The following is a 21,215-nucleotide window of genomic DNA, read 5'->3' as shown; positions in this document are numbered from 1 at the left end:
GTGCAAATCGATCCTTTACAAATGGAGGCTGGTGTTCACACTAGCAAGCTACGCTGCTGGCCACATGAGCGGCACACAAAAAAGAAAACACAAAAAGCCTCAGTGTTCATTTAAATGATGCTGCTAATAAAAAAAAAAAAAAAAAAGTTAAAGTTTCTGCATTGAAATATATCATGAAGCAGCTGTTTTTGTTTTTCCATCCATCCATCCATCCATCCATCCATCCATCCATCCATCGGCTTACCCAACTTAGGGTTATGGAGCCAATCCCAGGGGTTATAGGGTGAGAGGCAGGGTGCAACCTGGTCAGGTCAGCAGTCTATCATGTGCACATCTAAGCCTATTTCCAATTTAGAATCACCTTTTTACCTAAAATGCATGTCTTTGGACTGCGGGAGGAGGCCGTGGTACCTCAGGGAGGCCCACACATTTTGCATGGTCATCCACAGGTTAATGTGTAAAAAAAGCTTTATTTTGTTTGGAAGACTTGTCATCCACTTTCTAGAACAGCTTACATCATGACAAATTAATGTGATATAAAGAAAAATGACCTGACAGTGATACAGATGTGACAATGTATCTACAAGGATTATGAAACCTATTGAATTATACAGAATAGCTACATTGTTGAGCCTTATATGAAATATACATTAAACAAGATAACTGCTGTATGTGGGCAGCTACATTCAGGAACATAAACTGACAATGAAGGTCATTTTTGTTTTGCTCCCCCCTGTTTACAAGATGTGACAGGATATACTTATTTTTTTCCCTTTAGCAAACTGTCCTCCATTTCTGCTGAATCCCAAAGGGAAAAAAAAAAAAAAAGACTCTTTGCCAGGCTGGAGACAGAAGGAAGATTATTTTGTTGAAGGCCAAGCTGTAAAATAACCAGCAAGAAAGAAATGTAATGAAACATTTGACCGCTGCAGCTGCACTTTTTGTGTCTTGTAAACCCACAAAGATTGGGCATGCAGTGTGTATGAAACACACAAAAAAAAAAAAAAAAATCAATGAAATCAAAAGACCTATAATGGCCACTGCAGTAGCCCGGGTTCGAGTGAGCCTCAGGCCATTTCCTGCATGTTCCCCCCCGTGCTTTCTCCCTGCTTTCCTGTTAAAAATAAATGCTAAAAATCCCCAAATAAATCTAAAAAAAAAAAGGGAAAGAAAAATCAATCACCTCAACAGGCATTCACATTCATATGATCCCTGCAATAGACTGGCAATCTGTCCAGGGTGTAACCCCGCCTCTCGCCCTGTGGCAGCTGTGATAGGCTCCAGCCTCCGCAACCCTGACTTGGATAAGTGTTTATGGAAACGGGTGGCTTTTAACCATAAATATCAGCGACACAGTTCTGAGGACTCCACATAAACTGAATATTGCTAGCTTTTGGACCAGTTAGTAGAACAAGTTTAATTTTGTAAAGTGTATTTTTCTTTTCATATTTTTTTTATAAACTAAACAGCAGACAGATTAATCAAACAAATAACTGGCAGTTAAGTCACAGCTAATATTTTTATTTTCAGTCATATTAACATAAATTAAAATGCTACCAAAAATGTCATCAAGATGACACAGATTAAATATCCCCTATTAGGAAACAAAAGGAAACCGTTTTAAAGTTGGTTTGAAGCTGGATTCCCCTCTCTCCCCTTTTGTTTCCTCTTCCCTGAAACCACACCCTGCTGCTGCGCTTTGTCCAAGCAGCTCTACTTAATATTCACATATAGGTGGAGTTGGGCTCTGTGGCTCACAGCATTTATGCTTTAATGTCAGCTATGCTCAGGCTTTTACAGGGACACATGGACAGAGACAAAAATCACAGGCTTCTGGATACAAACAAGTCTTGTTGTCACTGTTTTCCCTCCCTCTGTTTTTCTTTTTTTAAAAAAAAACTGAGTCCCTCTGTCTTACAGTGAATCCATCTGCTGCAGGGGGATCACGCCCAAACCCGAGAGAAATCGGTGGTGGTGGATTGGGGTGGGGTGGGAATATGAAAACAAATAGCAGAAGACCAATTTTAGAGTTAAAAAAAAAAAAAAAAAAAAATCAGGCAAAGCACCCATGAAAATCCAAAACCTAAAAAAGAAAAACACATGTTAACAATAATGTTTGTGTTATCTCTGTGCGCTTGCTCACAAATGCACATCACTCACATAAAGTCCCACATAAAGGCTCCATTGACTAATTATCCAGAAAAGGCTGAGGGGCAATCAAAGAGCTATTATAAACTGCACAGACTGCATGTCTACAGGCGCTGGACAACTTCAGGATTCACACTTGATAAGAGTCAAATTTCTTTCGCTCGAGTTAAATTTGTTGTTTCAGAGAAAAGCTTCTTAGTGTCAAGAAAAAGGCTTTTGTGAAGAGAACTATTTTCATTTATTTTCTTGAAAATATATATAAGCCACATGTATTTTGTACTGTATGTGTAGAATGATTCATTGGTGGTTGTAGACTAACACAGATCAAATGATTGTGAAGTAGGACAATGACAGCAGCAGGTATTTAGCTCAGGTGGCTGATTCTCTTTCTGCTTTTCTTTACATATACACTCCTCTGGGGATAACTCACACACTGTTAATCCAGCTGGTGCCATCTGGAGACACACACACACACACACACACACACACACACACACACACACACACACACACACACACACACACACACACAGTAAAACAGGCAGTGATGAATGCTGATATGATGGTTAATATGACAGGAGCCAGGTCAGCCTGTTAAAGCCCAGGCCGTGTGGGTAAAGACACACCGGTGGTGCTCTCTGGAGATAAGCACTCAGGCAGGGAGCAGTGGATAATGGTATATCCCACCCCCAGAATGGAAAATGCTGCCACAATACATTTAACAAACACCCTCTGATATGGTAGGAAGCAGACACAGGCAGGCTGGCAGACAGCACATATGCACAGACAACACCCTGATCTTGATAGAGATGCTTGATTAAATAAGCGATAGAGATTGGATCAGTAAGTGTCTATAAACCTCAGAAAATACTGTACGTCATCTAGGAACAGGGGATGACATCAGGTCATCCAGGAATCCTGATGTTAGAGAAGGTCTGTTTCCCAGTCTCACATTCCTATCATTTCTGCTGCATAGTCTTGGAAACAGAGGAGACACCCATTTGTCTGGCTCGATAAGCAACATCCAGATCATATGAGACAGTCCAGCTTCAGGCCAACTGCAACACAGTGTTCCCACTCCCAGTCACAAAAAAAATAGGGCACCACATTAACATAATGTTTTTGGGTTTTTTTTTTTACTCATACTGAGGGTGGTGGAATATTTCTGAAGGATAAGCAGTGCACTTCGTTCTCTAGTCATATTCCATTACCCAGAGTCATCCCTGCCCTTTGGACAGCACATGGTTGACTGCATCCCCTCCACTGACCACAGAAATACCACAAAAGATTCTGCAATGGCCTACGGATGAGTACATGGGCTGTGTAGATCAAATAATGTGTAAATTCATATTCATCTGATCACTTCCTTACAGTGCATGTGCATTTCAATCACTGCCAACAGGCTGGCAGGTACTGATGACATGAAATAAATAGCGATATACTGTACATAAAGATTATTGATTGTGCAGTTATGGTTCACTGTGAGGTTAAAGAACAGCGGTACTGAAGAAACTTAGAAGTTGCTTAGTTGCCTCTATTCCTTCCTGAATGGCAGAATGGAAAAAAGGCAGTGGTTGTGGTGGAGTCTTTGGCAATGAACATTCACTAGGTTTTAAGGCGCCTGCACTCTGTGGAAACCACACTGTGTGACATGGATTCAATGAACCTGAACAGGTTATCAAGTTTGATGCATGCACACTATATAAGGGCAAAGATGTGAGGCTGCTAGTCCTCCACCATTACTTTCTGTGCTATGTCCTTGGTAATGATAAACAATAATCATAAAAACAAGTGTTTGCCATTTCTTTTTTCTTTGCAGCTTTTTTTTTTTTGTCGGCTTGAACACATTATTTCATGCCACATTTCTTTTGGGTGGTTAGTAGACACAGGTTTTAGCAGCAGTCACCTACAGTCACCTGATTTGTTGCCATTTCCAGTCACAAGACTGTTACAACGGCCAACTTTGAACCTCTCTCACAGTGTGACATGAAAGCACTCATCTCGAGCCATAGCCAAAGGCATCGTCACAGGACAGCCCCAAAATTGCTCAGTATTTACCCAGCTTAAGGGGACAAGTGAGTTCTCTTTATTTTCTCCTGGAAAACTGTTGGGGATGTCTTGAGAGCCCATGAAAAATCCTGAACTCACAGATCCACTATATGGACAAAATTACTGGCACGTACAGGAGCTGCTCAGCCATGAAGCTCCCTGCTCTCTGCAGTTGATTCAGCAGAGCACCACAGCACTTGGTGCCATGCCTTGGGGCTGCGTTTCTGTGGCTCCCACTTTACAATAATGCCACTTTCAGTTAATCGTGGAATATCTAGGAAGGATGAAATTTCACAAACTGACTTGTTGCAACAGTGACTTCCTATTAATGTATCACGCTTGAATACAGCGAGCACTTTAGAATGACACATTCACTTGCGGCAGATTGAAAACACTGGAATTCAAAGATTAGCAGGCATGGCTCAGTACTTGTCTATAGTGATTACTTGAAACCAGAGATGAAACCATTTATATAGATGGGACTGCAGGCACAGCTTCTAGAATCTAGATTTTCTTATATCCACTATTAGCTCTTTGCTCTTCCTTGTGTTCAAGATCAAGACTGTTGTTACTGCACCAAGGTGCCACCTTGTCCCTGTAAGCCGAGTCATTATTGTTGCTGTCTGGGCCAACCACCAGTATGTCACTTGTAGGCTTGATGATGGTGTTAGAAAGTGAACAGGTAGCCTAACAGACTGTAAAGGAAGATAGGGATGCCAAAGTCCTAAAGCTTTGAATGCAGCTTGGAAGCTATCATAGAGATAAAAGTGCTAATCAGTGAACTCACATAGTTGTCATGTTGTTACTGTGCTGTGTTGACAGCATCCTGTGTAGACCTGCTGTTGTGTTTTAAACTTTAATGTTGAAGGTAATGTAAATATGAGCTAGAACCAGCAGCTTAAAACGCTTCGTGATGATGGGGGTGCGAGAGGCCGGAGGTAGCTCAGGTTTTATCCATTCCTTTAAAAGATGTCATCTTATACCCCGGCAAGCTATCCAGTAAGAGTCGTAAGCAACCAGCACAGGCCCACCAAGTTATTATTGGTTTTGTGTGACGACATTATTAATTACATGCTATCAACATCAGGGTTCATTCTGTAGTACAGGTGCACCTGGTCTGCTCAATTACCTTCATCCTTGGTGGAACAGAAGATTACAGAGAGAAGATTACCATAATCCATTTTGAGAAGATGATTCATTAGCATCATTAAAGTATTAGCCTATAAAATTAACAAGCATATATTTATATATCCAAGTCATATATATGTGACTCCACCCACTCTTCAGGAAAGTATCATTTAAAACAAAAGAAGTTTTGACTTATTCGCAGAATAAGGGCCGTGCAGCAGATGCTGCATAAGGAATTTTATGCCATATGTTTTTATCCTGTGGACTGAAATGGTTGTCGGTCCTGAAAACATGTGGCTGAGTTTAGAGCACTATCATATCAGTACAGATGCATTCCATAAGATGAAAGAGCTTTCTTTTGATGTACAGTTTTTTTTTTCCCCCCACAAAGACTTGAATGAGAAATTATTTTTTGACCTTCCACCTTTCGCTCTCTCTGCTTCTCTGTGTCTGTTTGTCTCTCTGCCTGTGTAACAGGATTTCCTCCAGACACAAAGACCACCGAGCACTGCCAAACAGATAAGCTCAGGCCAATGACTTGCTGGACTCCATTCCTGTCATTCTTGCTTTAATACAAAAGGTGTTGATCCCGCTGCAGAGACCTCAAATGAAACACATATGTGCAAACAATTAGGCCTCCCCTCTTTCTTTATACGACCCTGGACGTGTTAACAGAAACCAAGGTGAGATTTTAAATGGTAAATATCAGTTACAGACAAATGAATATTGTGAGGCTGGTGTGACCTTTACTGGATGCCTCAGAGTTTTAGCTTTGCTCATTTTAAAAGGGAATAATGTTGGTTTGTTGTTGACTTGCAAACACAGAGTCCAAATCCTTAAACCAATGAAAAAAGCTTCATGCTTCAGGGACACGGTGCAGGTGACAGTCTATAGCAAATCAGGGGGAACAAAGCTGAAAATGAAGTCTGCTTACCTTCCCATAGTCGGTGGTGAGGACGAGGGTTGAATCATCACAAGAGCTGACGGTAGAGGGGAGGAGCTGCTCTTTGTGTCTCAGCCAGACACGGGCCCCCTGCAACACAATAGCCAGCACAACAACCTTAGCATCTGGACACTGGGCTTGTACTGGATTCATCTGCTTCACAGAAAAGTTGTGAACATTTGCATTACAGATACGAGGTATTCCACTTGTTGTTCATGTTACTAGAAACAAAGGAAGGCAAAGTTCAACCCAAAAAAAAAGAAATACCCTCAGGCTTTTAGCTATAATATAAAAGGGCTGGGTAAGTAAGAGCAGAAATTATCTGTAAACGTAAGAATTATCCTCTCTGCTTTTCTTCTCTCTGTCTTTTTCCATTTTTTCCCCCCCTTTTCCCCAAAATTGCTTACCATTATGTGCCACATACAGTAGCCACTGCTTCACCAAGATTGGACGGGCACAGTTAGTCTCTTATTAAACTATGATCAGAAGAGAAGAAGTTGTTTGCCAGATCTGCATGATGAAGGCGTGCCAGAGAGTCAAACTACCACTCAGTCATACACACACAGTAAAACTGTCAAAAAAGGCTTTCAGTGTGTCCTCCATAAAAAGATTATGACCCCAAATGAGCATTTACCACTTTAGTATATCAATCAATACAAATCTCCATCATCCCTTCCTTCTTTTCTTTATTTCAGTGAGGCTAATCGCAGCACACCTCTAGCCATTATCAGATCCTGGTTCCAGACAGACGTTAGCATCTGATCCCAGCGGCCTGGTCTTCTGTGTATGTGTATCTACATGGAGTCACTGATCTTCCCTGACATGTTTGTTAGCAGCTCAATAACCAGGAGCAATAACAGGAATCTGAGGCTGATTGCTCAGACAAACTGTCATTTCCTTATAGTATTTGCCACTTTAGCACGGCGGATACATTTATAGATCTGGCTGCATTTGAATGACTGTACTGAATGAGAACAAACAAATGCCTGTCTGACCCTGCGGAATAAAAAGAATAAATCTTAATGACTAATGCACATTTGTCTGATAGTGAACGGACGTACGTGTTTTTTTTGCAGAGACAGATGATCCCACTTTTATGTCTGTCTGTTAGCAAACATGTCACTCAGTTTGCTTGTAATAATCCAGCACCTTCAGTTTTGATGAAACAAATTTTAAGTAAGCATAAAGTTTGAAACTGAAAACTTGTGGTTTTGCAAGGCGTAATGAGCGCAGTATTGATCTTCTCTCTGAGGAGATGTGAAGGTGTGTTTTCAAAATGGAAAAAACCTCCCCCAATCTCAAGGAAAATTCACCAGTTTGCATTTTAGTTTAGATGTTCAGGATGTGGATTTTAAAGAAATTGAACTCAAAAAGTAACAAACTGTTGTAAGAAGCTTGTTTTTAACAGCTGGACATGATGAATCATCACAAGTGCCACCACGGAGGTGGCCAGAGAAGCAAAGAGCATCAGCAAATAAAGTGTGTGACCAACAGAGGATCAAAGTGAAGAGATCAATATGCATGGATTCCACTAAGAAACCTTAGACAAGGTCACCACTTCCAGACATCAATCCTCATTAACTATTAACAACAGGCTGCCACGTGTGCACGCACTTTCATCCATGAAGCGCAGATGTGTTTGCCACAAGACCAACATGCTTCTGTTCAATTCACTCTCCATTTACATGCTGAGACATGGAGACTAAGAGAGGAAAAAACTAATTATTACACTATAAAATATATTAAATTAAGTCCCTCAGCAGCTTATGTGATGACTAATCTCTGATGTTTTCCTTATTTTTTGATTCAGGCCTCATTCTTGGACAAAGCAAGTCAGTCTAAAAAAAAAAAAAAAAAAAACAGATTTTTTTTTTTTTTTTTCTTTCAGTCGGCTAATGGAGCACATCTAAATGTGGCTCTCAAACCACGGGGGACAGGAGTGAACGGGACAAAAGGGGGTCGTGTAAATTAGGAGGAGGACGCAGAGGGGGAGAGAGAAGGGAAAGAGGAAGGGTGCGAGCAGCTCATAATGCCCCGCCTCCTATTGTGTGGAAAAAGAGGCAGATAAACAGAAACATCAGGACAGAAATATAACAGAGGTATCCTGCAACACGTGGTCACACATTAACACAGTTTCCGCTTAATATGAGAAGTCTGGTGAATTTCACACCAGTTTCTGCCTGGTACCAACTTGGGATGCACGGCCTATTCAGGGAAAAGCTGATTCACGCGAGTTTGTTGGAGTCCTGTGCAGAGATTAATAGTGCTTACTTTATAGATTTTAAGAAGATCAACCTCTCTTACATAACTAGAATTCAGCAGAATATTGCTGGTGCTCTTTGTCTTATAGGGCTTTTTTTTTTTTTCCTTTCCTTTTTTTTACATTTCATGGCTTGAGATTAACAATAAGGCCAACAAAGGAGTTGGGACTGTGTTGTAAGAAACATATTACATGAGATGTACAACAGAATAAGACAGCGGGCAAGCCATGACAGGGAAAGGACTGCGATGGCTCATAAGATGGCAAATTTTCCACACCCCTTCCAATAAAGAAATTTCAGTGATGCAAATAGTAAAGGAAAGTTTGAACTGGTTCAGCTGCTGAGTCAGTCTCAGAGGTTTTTCCACTCACATGAACAAGGAGCCACTGCATACACACTACACGCAGCTCTTTTAATGAATTTGAAAACTAATTAGGAATTCACATAAAACTTTGGTTTGCCATAGAAAGTTGCAAACATCAGTGACAAACTGGACCATAAAGACGCTAACGGCTTCGCTTGCTGCACCAGCATCTGCACAGAGTGACTCGCTCCCTGGATAAATCTCTTCCAGACACTATAATCAAAGGTGGGCAAAAAAATAAATAAATAAAAATTCCAATGAGTTACTGGAACAACTCCTATATTGTATTTGACACCCCCCCCCCAGTCAACAACTTATTTATTATTGTCGGAGCCTATCCCAGCTGACATGGGGCGAGAGGCAGGGTACACCCTGTACAGGTCGCCAGTCAGTCGCAGGGCTAACAGAGAGAGACAGACAACCATTCACACTCACACCTATGGGCAATTTAGAGTGACCAATTAACCTAACCCCAGTAACTGCATGTCTTTGGACTGCGGGAGGAAACCGACGCTGACATGGGGAGAACATGCAAACTCCACACAGAGAGAGGCCAAGGTGGAATCGAGCCCAGACCTTCTAAATGTCATTCTAGCTATGAGGCTAAGCACCACACCACCGTGCTGCCCACATTATATTAAAAATATTCTAAATTAAATAAATAAATTGGGCTGGTCTGTAATAAACACTGGCACTATGGGACGCCTGTCTGCGTCTTTGTATGTGAGCCTGTGTGAGTCTCAAGCCGAAGGGTATAAAGTCAAGATGAATTGTCTCAGGAACAGCAACAGATGGTCTAAAGAAAACTCCTCCCCCTTGCCCCCTCTATCTTTAGGAGCTCTGTCACTAAGTCAGGACAAAGACAATCACCTCTGACTGAGGGCTCAGAAGTTAACCAGGCAGAAATATCCCAAACAAAGACCAGCTGGTACACAAAGGAGCACGGGTAGCGGCTCGTGTTAAGTCCCTCAGACCTGGGTTACCTCCTGCAGCACAGCTTCCCATTCCAAATTAGTGAAACAGTGTCACGTCTTGATTTGTAATCATTGGAAAAGTAGAGTGTGCGTTTCGTAATGAAGCCCAGTCATCAGTGGGATTGTGAAGAGTCGGTTACCACCGCTCCTGAGCCTCTGGTAACCAGATGTTTTATTAGCTCCATTAAAAAGCAAAGCTGAACCACTGCCATGACATCTCCTGCTCAAGCTAATTTCAAATTCTTAATGCTGCATGTCACTGAGCATGTGTAGCACTGTTGAGGCAGAACCAGCTGACAATAGTAATCTGACCCACCAAAACAGGCCACACGCCAACCTCCCATCATGCCTTTTGACACAGAAACCACTCAGGCTGAATGATGTGATCCTGGAGTCGGAGGCTTAAGTTTCAGCAGCTTGTATAATGACATCCAGCTCAAGGATTTGCTAATGAATGTCCCTTAAATATTTAAGGGCATACACAGTACAAGGTGCCACGGCTCTTTCTCTGCCGTCTGGCATGTATCAGGTGATCATATCAGAGAGAACAACAGAAAGCTAATTAACTCAGCCTGGCTTGGACTCGGCTGAACAATCAGTTATGATAAGCTACTTTCTTGGATCATAAAGAGGTTTCAGGGAGTGTTGAATGAACGCCTGCCCAGTGAGCACCTGCGAACGGCTGCCGGTGCTGCAGATACGACCGATGCCTGAGAACTTCCAGCTGGGCTCCTGACAAGCATCTCAGTTGTTGTGCTCGCATGCGGAGGAGAATAAAGTGGAACATGTGCAGCAGCAGCATATTTGTCTGAAAGGATCATCAGTTGTTTCCGTTTTCACTTTTCTACCTCAAAGAATGAAGAGTGGTGATAAATGCTAATAATAATCTGGCGTGCCATCGTGTTTGTCTAAAAATCAACAAAATCTGAGTTCTCAATCTAATTTAAAAGCAGATTTTTTTTTTTGACACCACATCTCATTTTCACGCATAGAAATGTGGTTCAGCACTGCATTTACGCCTCAGAGATTAAGACCGCATTAGCATAACAAACAGAGCCATAAGGCCAAGTCACAACCACTCTGCAGACAGATGTGCAGTCCAGAGCAATAACAGGATTGGCTGCATTTCATAAGGTCAAATAGCATATTGACACTTGTGTGCTACCACTGTGTGCTTTCACAGAAATAAGTCTCAAGTGTTCAACTGAAAATATGTTACTAGTTAAAATGTCACTCTTTATTTCTGTTGGAATCATTAAAAGTAACTTTGTTCAATTTCATCTTCTTGCACAACTTTATCATTTTGGAGGCATCCATGACACAGCCCGAAGAACACATCGTGAAAGAGACTACAAGAGTGCCTACTCTGCAGAGGTCAGTGCCCTATTTTATAATTTTAAATATAGTGATTCTGATTGCAATTAAAATTTCATGGATTCTTGCTTTGCCTGTGCTCCACCTTTTCACAAAGTTTCATGAAATTCACCTAGGTAATTTTTGCATAATCTTGCTGCAATGATCACAGATTGATGAAGCCACTGTGGCATTTACTTCTTTCTCTTTTATTTTATTATTTTTTTTTTTTTTTTTAGCTAAAAGTGCCCATATTTGAACAGGCTTGGATCTCAGCTGATGTAAGCTGATTTCAGTTGAGTTTCACAGAGTTCCTGGATGGGTTGCTACTGAAATTAACCTCATACCAAACTTATTTGTCAGATAATTGTATTAAAAAAAAATGGCAAAAACAACAACAACAAAAAATTACAAACACGACTGAGAGGTTAGGTGACTAATTAGCTGAAGTGATGGTGAGCAGATAGCTAGCAGCTTTCACCACTGACCTGCCACTCAAAGCAGCAAAGACTTTATAAAAATTTACAGTGGACTTCTATAAAAAATTTACGACCTGTATAATTGTCATAAAGGAGTAAATTACCTCTCAAGACCAAAAACGCTCTGGGTGCCAAGCTGTGAACATGTTTGTTTCTAGTTTAAAGTTGGGCATTTTAACATGGAAGTCTATGGAGACTGAGTTGCTGACTTTGCCTGCCTCAAGTGGCCATTTGAGGAACTGCACTTTGGACACTGAATTTATTTTCAGGTCCAGGTTGCTGCTCGCTCTCACCTAAGTGAAGGAATTGGCTTGAAGATAACACTTCTTTTTCTTTTGCCAGATACTTTGCTATTTAAAACTAGCTGTGACTGACATACACATAATTACAAAGTAACAGATCTGTTTATAAATGTGATAATTTAACCACAGCACATCACTTTGTAGCCACGCACAGCCAAAATCAGGGATTGTACTGGTATCTCCTGAATGTTGAGTGAGTGGGATGAGTGAGAATCTTCCACGTAGCTTGTGAGATTAAATAAGTAGGGCTAAGGCAGCTAGGAGGGGAAACTGGGCAAAGTTCCCTCTGGGTCTTTGGGTGTAAGATTTTCCAGTAGGTTAACCACTGCATTTCTGCTGTATGTCCCACAGCAAGACCCATGTTGGTTATATTTCTTCATCACCACAAACACAAGATGCCAGTTATTTATTATTTTATTATATTATGACTGAGAATTAAAAATTACATATATTATTTTTTTTTCTGTAAATATGTGTGGAAATAAATAACAGCTTCTCTCAAAGACAGTTAACTTTGCTCAAGGGCTTTTCAGCAGTGGTTGTTGAGGGAAGGAAAAATGCTCCGTTGCACAGATTCATGCCTTCATTCATTTCCAAGGATTCATGCCTTGGCACATACCTTTTACATTTTCTTCTTTCTTTGTTACCTCGTTGCCACTACACCGTCTGCCTGCAGCACACGATACAGCTTGTGCCCCCAGACAGCATGGGGTGAGGGCAGGGCGGGTGATCGAGGGGAGAAATCAGATGATTAAAAGCAGCCTCTAGCATCTGTGCTATAAGACATATGAATTAATGATGGAGACAGCAGCTGATCAGAAATTAGCTAATGGAGGAGGAGGAGTCCCCTGGGGAACAGGGCTTTCCCTGTTAGTGGCGGTGGTGAGGGGGGGAGGGGGGGGGTCAATTGTTCTTGAATCCAAGGAACAGCCTGAATCCCTCCACCCCAACACAACTGAAAACAGTTTTTGTTAACTGAAGAACTGAGAATGAAGCATCTGTGGATAAATGGAAATCAAACGCATGCAATGCAGCACTGATTTTCTCTTATCACTGTCATGCAAGCCATTATCATTATCACGCTTAATGGAATTGAAAGAACCAAGTTACAATATTAATCTAACATGTACACGCATGTCTGTGTGTTTGTGCAGGATCAAGTGTGTGTGTGTCTTCATGTGTCTAAGTGTGTTTGGTAGTGCATTTATCTGTCAGTCAGCAGATACACACTGTCTGCAAAGGGGGGTTCGAGGGCACCTCCCCTTCTTCATCTGACGCTGTTAATCTGCTGTGTTGCTAATGGGTGTATTGAGGAGAATTTGCATAACAAATTGTGTCTTTGGGCGCACAAGAGAAAGAAGAGGAATATTTGAATCTCTGCCACATACTCCAGGCACAGTGTTGTGTTTTCCATCGTTATCCCGGATTTGTATTTTCACTCCACTATTGATCAAAGTGTACGATCTGATGCTGGGCTCTGGGTTGTGATACTCTTTAACAGAGGAATAGGTTACATGATGGAGCAAATAGGCAACAAATAATGTGATTACTGCAGGTTTGATTGGATTTCCAGCTAAGCTTGATGACTTGGAATATCTACCGAACCACCTGCCAGTCCCTCTCCTGTCTGGCATCTGCATACCTTTCTGTATTTGTCTGAGAGCTACGGGGTCACACAGCAGGAATCCCGGAGGTACTCGAGGAATGCTGCTCAGTCAGGACAGAGAGAGTTAGGGTGTGTATGTGTGTGTGTTTGAGTGTGTGAGACATGTGGGGGACTGTAAGTGGAGAGGTGGTTACAAGGCAACTATTAAATTGCCTTTGACGTTGTAACTCATGCTGTCCAGAGTGATTATTAGAAACTCTCCAATCTTCAGCAGTTTATTATTTTCAGTGTTTCATACTTCTGAAATGATTTATGTTTGATCAAATGACAAAAAAAAAAAATCAATATAAGAATGATAATACTGACAGTGAAGCTGCATGTAAGGAATACTGTGGATACTAAAGTCATTATTACAACTCTGTAAGCAGATAAAATTCATACAGTTTTAACCTCTGCCACAAATGAATGTCTTTGTTTCACTTTTAAAAATCGTGCTGACTTAGCATCTGCAGAACCAACACCACCTCGGTCCTCAGTGTAATGGCTGGTGAAAAATTTAATGAAAACACTTCGCTCAACAGAGTCTGCAGCATTATCATTATAACAAATGTTACCGTCCAGCAGGAGCTGATGATACTGAATGGCCTTTAATACTCACTGTTCTGAGTTTACAACATGTAACAGAATTGTTACCAGTGACGGAAAACCATTCTCAGTACTTTTCTTTATGGAACATGCCTTTAAAACCTTAATTTCCCTGTATTGTTATCCTTTTTTCTTATTCTCTTTGGTTTGTGACCACATATGTTTTACCATAAATTACCATTTAGTAAAGATACTCATGATTACTCAACAAGGCATGCGGTTGAACTGTGTTTCACACTGCCAAAATGTAAAACTAGGTTAAGCCAACGTACAGTGATGTTTAGAGCAATGCATGAATGGAATTCATTACCACAAAACATTAAACAAAGTACGGCAGACAGTTTTAAAAGGCAACTAAAAATATACTATAAAATTAATAAGGTATAATACTTTTATGTGAGCGAAATCTAAAATATCTCTTTATTTTAAATTAAAGTGTATGTCTTTTAAAAATTATGAAGATAAGTATGTATATTTGATTACTGTATTTGTAATGATTTTTGTTTATTTGTTTTTGATTGTTTATTCGTTTGTTTGTTTTTGTTGTTTATCAATGTAATTTGTCTTTTTATGTAAACTGACCCCAGGAAGAATAGCTGAAGCAGCATGCTGCTGACGCTAATGGGGATCTTAATAAACATAAACATAAACATATGGGACATGAGTGCAAACATTAACATGCAAATCCTTGTAAAAAGTAACTAATGACAAGAATAAACAAATAACACAAACTTGAAACAGTATTTCATATAGTATTGGGACATGCCTTAGGTATAGGCAGCATTTCAAAATTGTAGAACTTACACAAGTTAAAAAAAAAAAAAAGACTTTAGAAGATATTTTATGAAATCAGTGTTTTAAATAATAAAATAGAATACTGCGACATTTAGAGGATGTACAGGAGTCCTATGAACTGAGAACTGCTTTGAGTTTTGAACTATTAATAGAAGGAATAAAGTAACTATTGGACATTGCAAAATTTTTATTTATTTTTACATGTTATGCTAGACCAAATAACTGGTCAGTTACTTGAAACAGTAATTCAACAGATTAGTCAACAACAAAAAAATACAAAATGAATATCATTTTATAACTACACTCCTAAAACTCACTTCACAGGAACTGCATCAACTACATGTGCTTACAGTGTATCTTATCACATTTACATTATTTTTACTAGTACATGCCCATACTATGGTACTGTTTGGTCTGTGATTTTAGTCAGCTGTTAGCTGGTTGCTAGGCATCATTACGTCACTGCAATACATCATGTATAATTCAAGTTTTGAGGATATAAATTAGACGTTACTATCATGACACTAAAATGATACAATGTTTTTATGAGGTGCATAAATGCTACAGATGGGTCATTTTAGCCTGTTGGTAAGTGGTTGCTAAGCAACATGATGTCATAACATCTGATATAGATAAGAACCTCTAGGGGACCTAAGATGTACCTGTGTGCCAGTTGTGGTTGCTCAGCTCCTGATCGTGTAGGAGGAGAATTTGTGTCTTATAGTAGGATGTATAATTTATAATGGCCAAAACTATTAGAGTCACTGGAGTAATGTGTGAGGTTGTACAGCATTTCAACATCACAACCAGTGCCACAGTGAATCCAATCAGAAATCCCAGAACAAACACTGAGTCAAACTGTTCTAATTTCTCTTTGGATTGGGAATGTGGAGAGTGTTTCTTATATTAAGCATGAGGGGGATGAAGAATGTTTTGCAGTGAGTTCAAGTGGCAGAGATAAACACGCAGAGAGTCCTAAAAACACAGGACGTTCCTCCTCATGTGAGTCTCAGCTTCTCATCCTACAAACAGCCTCAGGCCTCTAACCACACACACACACACACACACACACACACACACACACACACACACACACACACACACACACACACACACTTACAAACACACACTTGAGTCTAATAAAACACACTCAGAGTGAATGGGAATGCTAGCATGTCATGACTGTGGATTGCGCCATGCTGTGCTTTTTTCTCCAGTCAGGCTAGGCTCATGCAGTGTGGGATGTATACTCAAACCCTGCAGGGTGCTCACCCTCACAATTAGTGGCAGTAATCTCATCACGAGTATCAACAATTTTACCGTTTTTTAAATATTTTTTTCACCTTAGGGTATAATCCCATGTGGTACTCGCAGTGTGTTTAACCTACACTCATAGGATGGTGTAACTTAGAAACATGCATACTCCATCCCATAATAGGCCGACTCCATGCAGCGTAATCATAGGGGACTAAAAAAGGAAAGTCAACATCTGGACTGGGAGCAGTAATCACAGGTTGGCTGTTATTAAGCTGCCAGACGAGACCTTGGAACTTAGAGGATTTAAGCAACACTCATTACCAACTCACTATGTCCATAAGGTCGGGCAGTCAAGGTGAAGGCCAACATGAGGAAAAGCGACAATAATCTTAAATTTTTGTAAAAATCCAGCATACAAATCTGATTTGTGCTTGGATTTGAGCCCACCTTTACCTCACGGACATGTACTGAAAATCATTTTGAGAGATGAAGGACAGACCGGACTGCCTGCACGGACTTACCACACCAGTAACATGAGCAACCCAGGCACAGACATCCAGTCAGCCTACAATAGCAACAACCCTTCATTCAGAAGCATCTCTGATAACAGAAAGATGACACTGAGATGTGAAAATAACTGTTAGGAACATTTTGTTAAAAAAAAATAAATAAATTTTAATCCCAGCGCTGATAGGATCTCTCAAGGCAAAAAGGTTCAGATGAAGAATGATTCAGGAGACCCCTATGAAGGAAAGAAAAACAAGGGACAGCTCACTCTGCCTGGGACAAGAGTCCCAGTAACCCCATTTGGGAAGGGGGCTCGAGGGAGAGCACCTGGTGGTCTGCCATCTTGTGAGCTCACCACCTGCAGTGGGAGCCCTAGCGGTCAAGTACATCCCATTTGAGGTTGGAAGTCGGAATTTTCAAGTTCTAAGTTTGAATTTTCAACTGGAACATCAGACTTCCAACTCTGAAACTGGAGGAGGCCCACCAACCCTGACTTAACTATCCAACATGGGGACAGTGCACATAAACAGTAACAAAACTGTAAAACTTGTAATATGTACTACCACTGTTGTATTTGTGACTCACTAAATGAACCATATGCAGAGCATTGATCAGGTTCTATCCATCATCATGCTTCAGCAGTATTTTTAAGTGCAAAAAAAACAAACAGAAAAACAAGCTTTTGTGCTATATTGCCAGTGACACATGCAAAGCAAATCATGTTTTTCCTTGTTTTTCTGACTTTACTACTGGAACAAGCTCAACTTCATTTACATGTCAATAAAATTTTATTTATAAAGTGCCAAATCACAACAACAGTCATCTCAAGGCATTTTTTATTGTAAGGTACAATAAAATACAGAGACAACCCCAGCAATCCGACAACCACCTATGAGCAAGCACTTAGCAACAGGGAGAAGGAAAATCTCCCTTTTAACAGGAAGAAACCTCTAGCAGAACCAGATTCAGTGAGGGGCAGCCATCTGCAGCGACTGGTTGTGATGAGAGGACAGAGACAGGACAAAAGACACACTGTGGAAGAGAGCCAGAGATTAATAATAAATGATTAAATGCAGAGAGATGAATCCACTGTCAGAGGCCAGGAGATCATTTGTAACCCTCACTAATGCTGTTTCTGTACTGTGATGAATTCTGAATCCTGACTGAAACTCTTCAAATAAACCGTTCCTCTGCACATGATCAGTTAGCTGTTTTACAACTATTTTTTTAAGGGAATTCAGGGAATACTGTTAAATGTTCCATTTCTATGCTATATGTGAGAGCAAGAACTAGAGTGTGATTAAAGTGGTGGGTGGGCTCATTTACATTTTGAGAGAAGTCAATTGAGTCTAATAGATTAAATGCAGCATTGAAGCTGTCACTTTCAGCATCTACATGGATGTTAAAAAAAAAAAAAAAAAAAAAAATCACCCACTATAATTATTTTTAATCTGAACTGAGTACAAAATCAGATAATTTGGAAAAAAAAAAAATAAATCAGACAGAAACTCTTAATAAGGGCCAGGTGGACAACAACAAATAAAGCTGGTTTTTGAGTTTTCCAATTAGGAAAACTCAGGGTTAAGAGTCAGGCTTTCAAATCTTTGGTCTTTGGTTGATTAATAAGCTGGAGTGGAAGACTGCTGCCATTCCTCCTCCTTGGCCTGTGCTTTAAGGATCCTGACAGTATGACTCGAGGGTGTTGATTCATTTAAACTAGGTGTTTCACTCTTTGGTGCAGTTGAGGGTGTTATATTGCTCTTTTTTTTTTTGGTGAATTTTTATGCTTAACTTATTTTTTACTGGTTTGTTTTTGGTGGTCTGGGAACAGACACAGTCTCTATAGGGATGGGTTTTGGGGGGAATGACAGGAGTGAAGCTGGAGAGGCATGCAAGACTGCAACTCTGCTTTCTGGTCTAAACTCTGCATAGTCATGTTTTGGGGAGTTTAATAAATTTGGCCAGATTTCTAGAAATGTGAGGTGCTACATCCAAAGTGGGATGGAGGCCATCTCTCCTAACAAGATCAGGTTTTCCCCAGAAATTGGGGGGAAATGATTGTGAACAGGTTGATGGTGGACCTGAAGCTTCTGTTTAGAGCTATGACTTCTTCCTCACTGTCACCCAGCTGGCCTAATATCCAGGCTGCCCAGGAAAATCTCTAGGGGGGAGAGCTAACGGTTGGTAAGCCACCTTTACCCGCACTGACTACAGGGGCCTGGCTAGCTGCAGGATTTTTCAGGGTGTGGAGCCAGGTCTTCAGTTCACTAAGCCTGGCCTCCAAAGCTACATTTATTACCAGTATAGTTTTTACTAAAGGAGGTTGAGGAGTAACCAAACATTTGGCACAGGTGAAGAAGCCATGCTGGTAATGATTCGGCTGAGCTACGCTAATAGCTACACTAAGCTAGCAAATCTCTAAAGACACAATGAGTCAATACTATGAGTATAATTTACAGGTGATTCAGAAGAGAGTGTGCTTTTGGTAAAGCACGAGAAGGTTACACTATGAAATAAGTTATCTAAAGATTTGTAATTAATTGAGCTACACAAATTAAGCTACACAAAATACCACTGTGTTGTAACGGGAAGTGATACAATACCGCAGTCCCAACACCAAGCGGGAGTGATGTCACCCCAGCTCCGACTTCCGAGGCAAATGGAACACAGCATGTGTACCGTAGCCTGTCCCCGTATTAGCAACAAAAAAATGGATGGACAGCTGGACAAGTATTAGACTTTTTTTTAGCATGGTACCTGTTTCCAAATTAAGGACAGTAGTAGGACAAGGAGGAGTAACATGCAAGAAAGGGCCAAGGCAGACCCTGCAAACCAAACCCAGGCCCCAGCTGCCTTTCACCCATTTGACCATTTGCACCCATTAGTGTATGTTTTATCACTGAAAAAGGCAAGTACATGACGCAGTATAACTGTACTGTTTCCTCAGATTTAGCAGACAATAGTTTGATAGTGTTCTCTGTAATCACCAATTTGCTTGCCCAAGTACCCCGAAATGATTAATATTTCAGAGAACAACACACCCAGAACTGCCCCCCCCCCCCCCCCCCCCCCCCCCCCCCCCCCCCCCCCCCCCCCCCCACACACACACAGACACACACACAGTGAGGGTAGGAAGGATGGGCGTTGGAGAGAAGATTGCAAGTGATTTTTCATGTGTAGTGTCGCAACTGAGTGAAAGGGCTCTAATCACAGAGAATGGATTGGAATCAAGTAGGTGGAAGGTCAGCTGTTACAGGAAAAGTTTGAGGGGGGTTTTAGAGGTTGGAGGGTTGTTTGTTTTTCGTTAGGGGATTTGCTCACTTGCCAAGAGTTAGATAGTAAGAATGTCCCCAGTCATGTCTACATGAGTAAGCACTACCCACCGGGGAGGTCTAGAGAACCATATCTTGGGAATGTACCATCACCGCTTATTGCAGTCCTTTATTTTCTTGCAATTCTACTTCAATTTTTCTCCTGTGTGATGAATGTGTAGCAGTGAGTGGAAGTGCTTCCAGTAAATATTAAAGGTACGTGGTCTTAAAGCACCTTAATTTGGAAACAGGTACCATGGCTGCTTCCAACGTTAAGAAAATCTGCAATTACCGAGACAGGGTCCTACACACACAACTTTTCAGAAAACACTGAAACGTTACCTTCACGTAGAGCCAGCCTATAAGTTTTCCTCTCTATCTGATGTAGGCATTAAGTCAGAGTAACCAGGTGCTAGAGGAAGTTTCACATAAATAGTGGTATCATGTTTTATGTCAACTATTTCTTTAAGGTTCCAGGTTTACGGACAACCAAGATCACGAGAGGCTCCACACAGCAACAGTTCATCCATCATCAGAAGCTAATAGACAGGAAGAGACGGCTTCTGTGACGCGTTACTTATCACCGGTAAAGAAACTGTGGATAGATGGTGATATGTTTTCCTTTTATTTCCACAAACACAGACGGCTTTGTCTGAGGAGCTCAGTGACATAGCGGATAAAACTAAAGTCAACAGCATGGTGTCAGCAGGAGGTTATCACAGTGCTGAGTTCCCTGTGTGATGGTCAGCTCACTGATAGAAGGGGTCAAGTTACTGCTAGACTCACAAGAAATGCATACACAAGCTAAAGAGTTAGGAAGGGCTCGACTCAGAATATTACCTGAAAGCTGATTCCAGTTTATGTTACATTAAAAGGAAAATGCCCCCCCAAAAAAACTGTTGAATAAGCTGCGGTTTCTAAACCCTGACGCTGCAAATCTGTATCATGATAAGAATGGATTATCCATGTTTTTTGGAGCATGGTCAGACAATGGCTGCTGGTAATTAGCTTCTATGTACTTGTGGTGGATTAAACCACCTCCAGATTGTTTCAAAGCTGCTGGAGTTCTGCTGACGCACACTCAAACCGCTGC

The 21,215-nt window shown here is 40.9% G+C and overlaps 1 protein-coding gene across 1 annotated transcript in view; it reads right to left on the bottom strand.

The window, feature by feature from the left end:
• The window catches only part of myo10l3 (myosin X, like 3), a 61,033-nt gene that overhangs the window by 36,588 nt on the left and 3,230 nt on the right, over window positions 1–21,215 (bottom strand). Inside the window, exon 2 of the mRNA XM_030758038.1 lies at window positions 6,260–6,358. Coding sequence (XP_030613898.1) covers window positions 6,260–6,358 — 99 coding nt within the window. The remainder of the gene's footprint in view (window positions 1–6,259; window positions 6,359–21,215) is intronic.

This window comes from Archocentrus centrarchus, chromosome 21, assembly GCF_007364275.1.
Source record: "Archocentrus centrarchus isolate MPI-CPG fArcCen1 chromosome 21, fArcCen1, whole genome shotgun sequence".
Taxonomy (NCBI): domain Eukaryota; kingdom Metazoa; phylum Chordata; class Actinopteri; order Cichliformes; family Cichlidae; genus Archocentrus; species Archocentrus centrarchus.
Note: the sequence above shows the minus strand (reverse complement) of the source record. Positions and strands in the feature narration are given on the sequence as shown.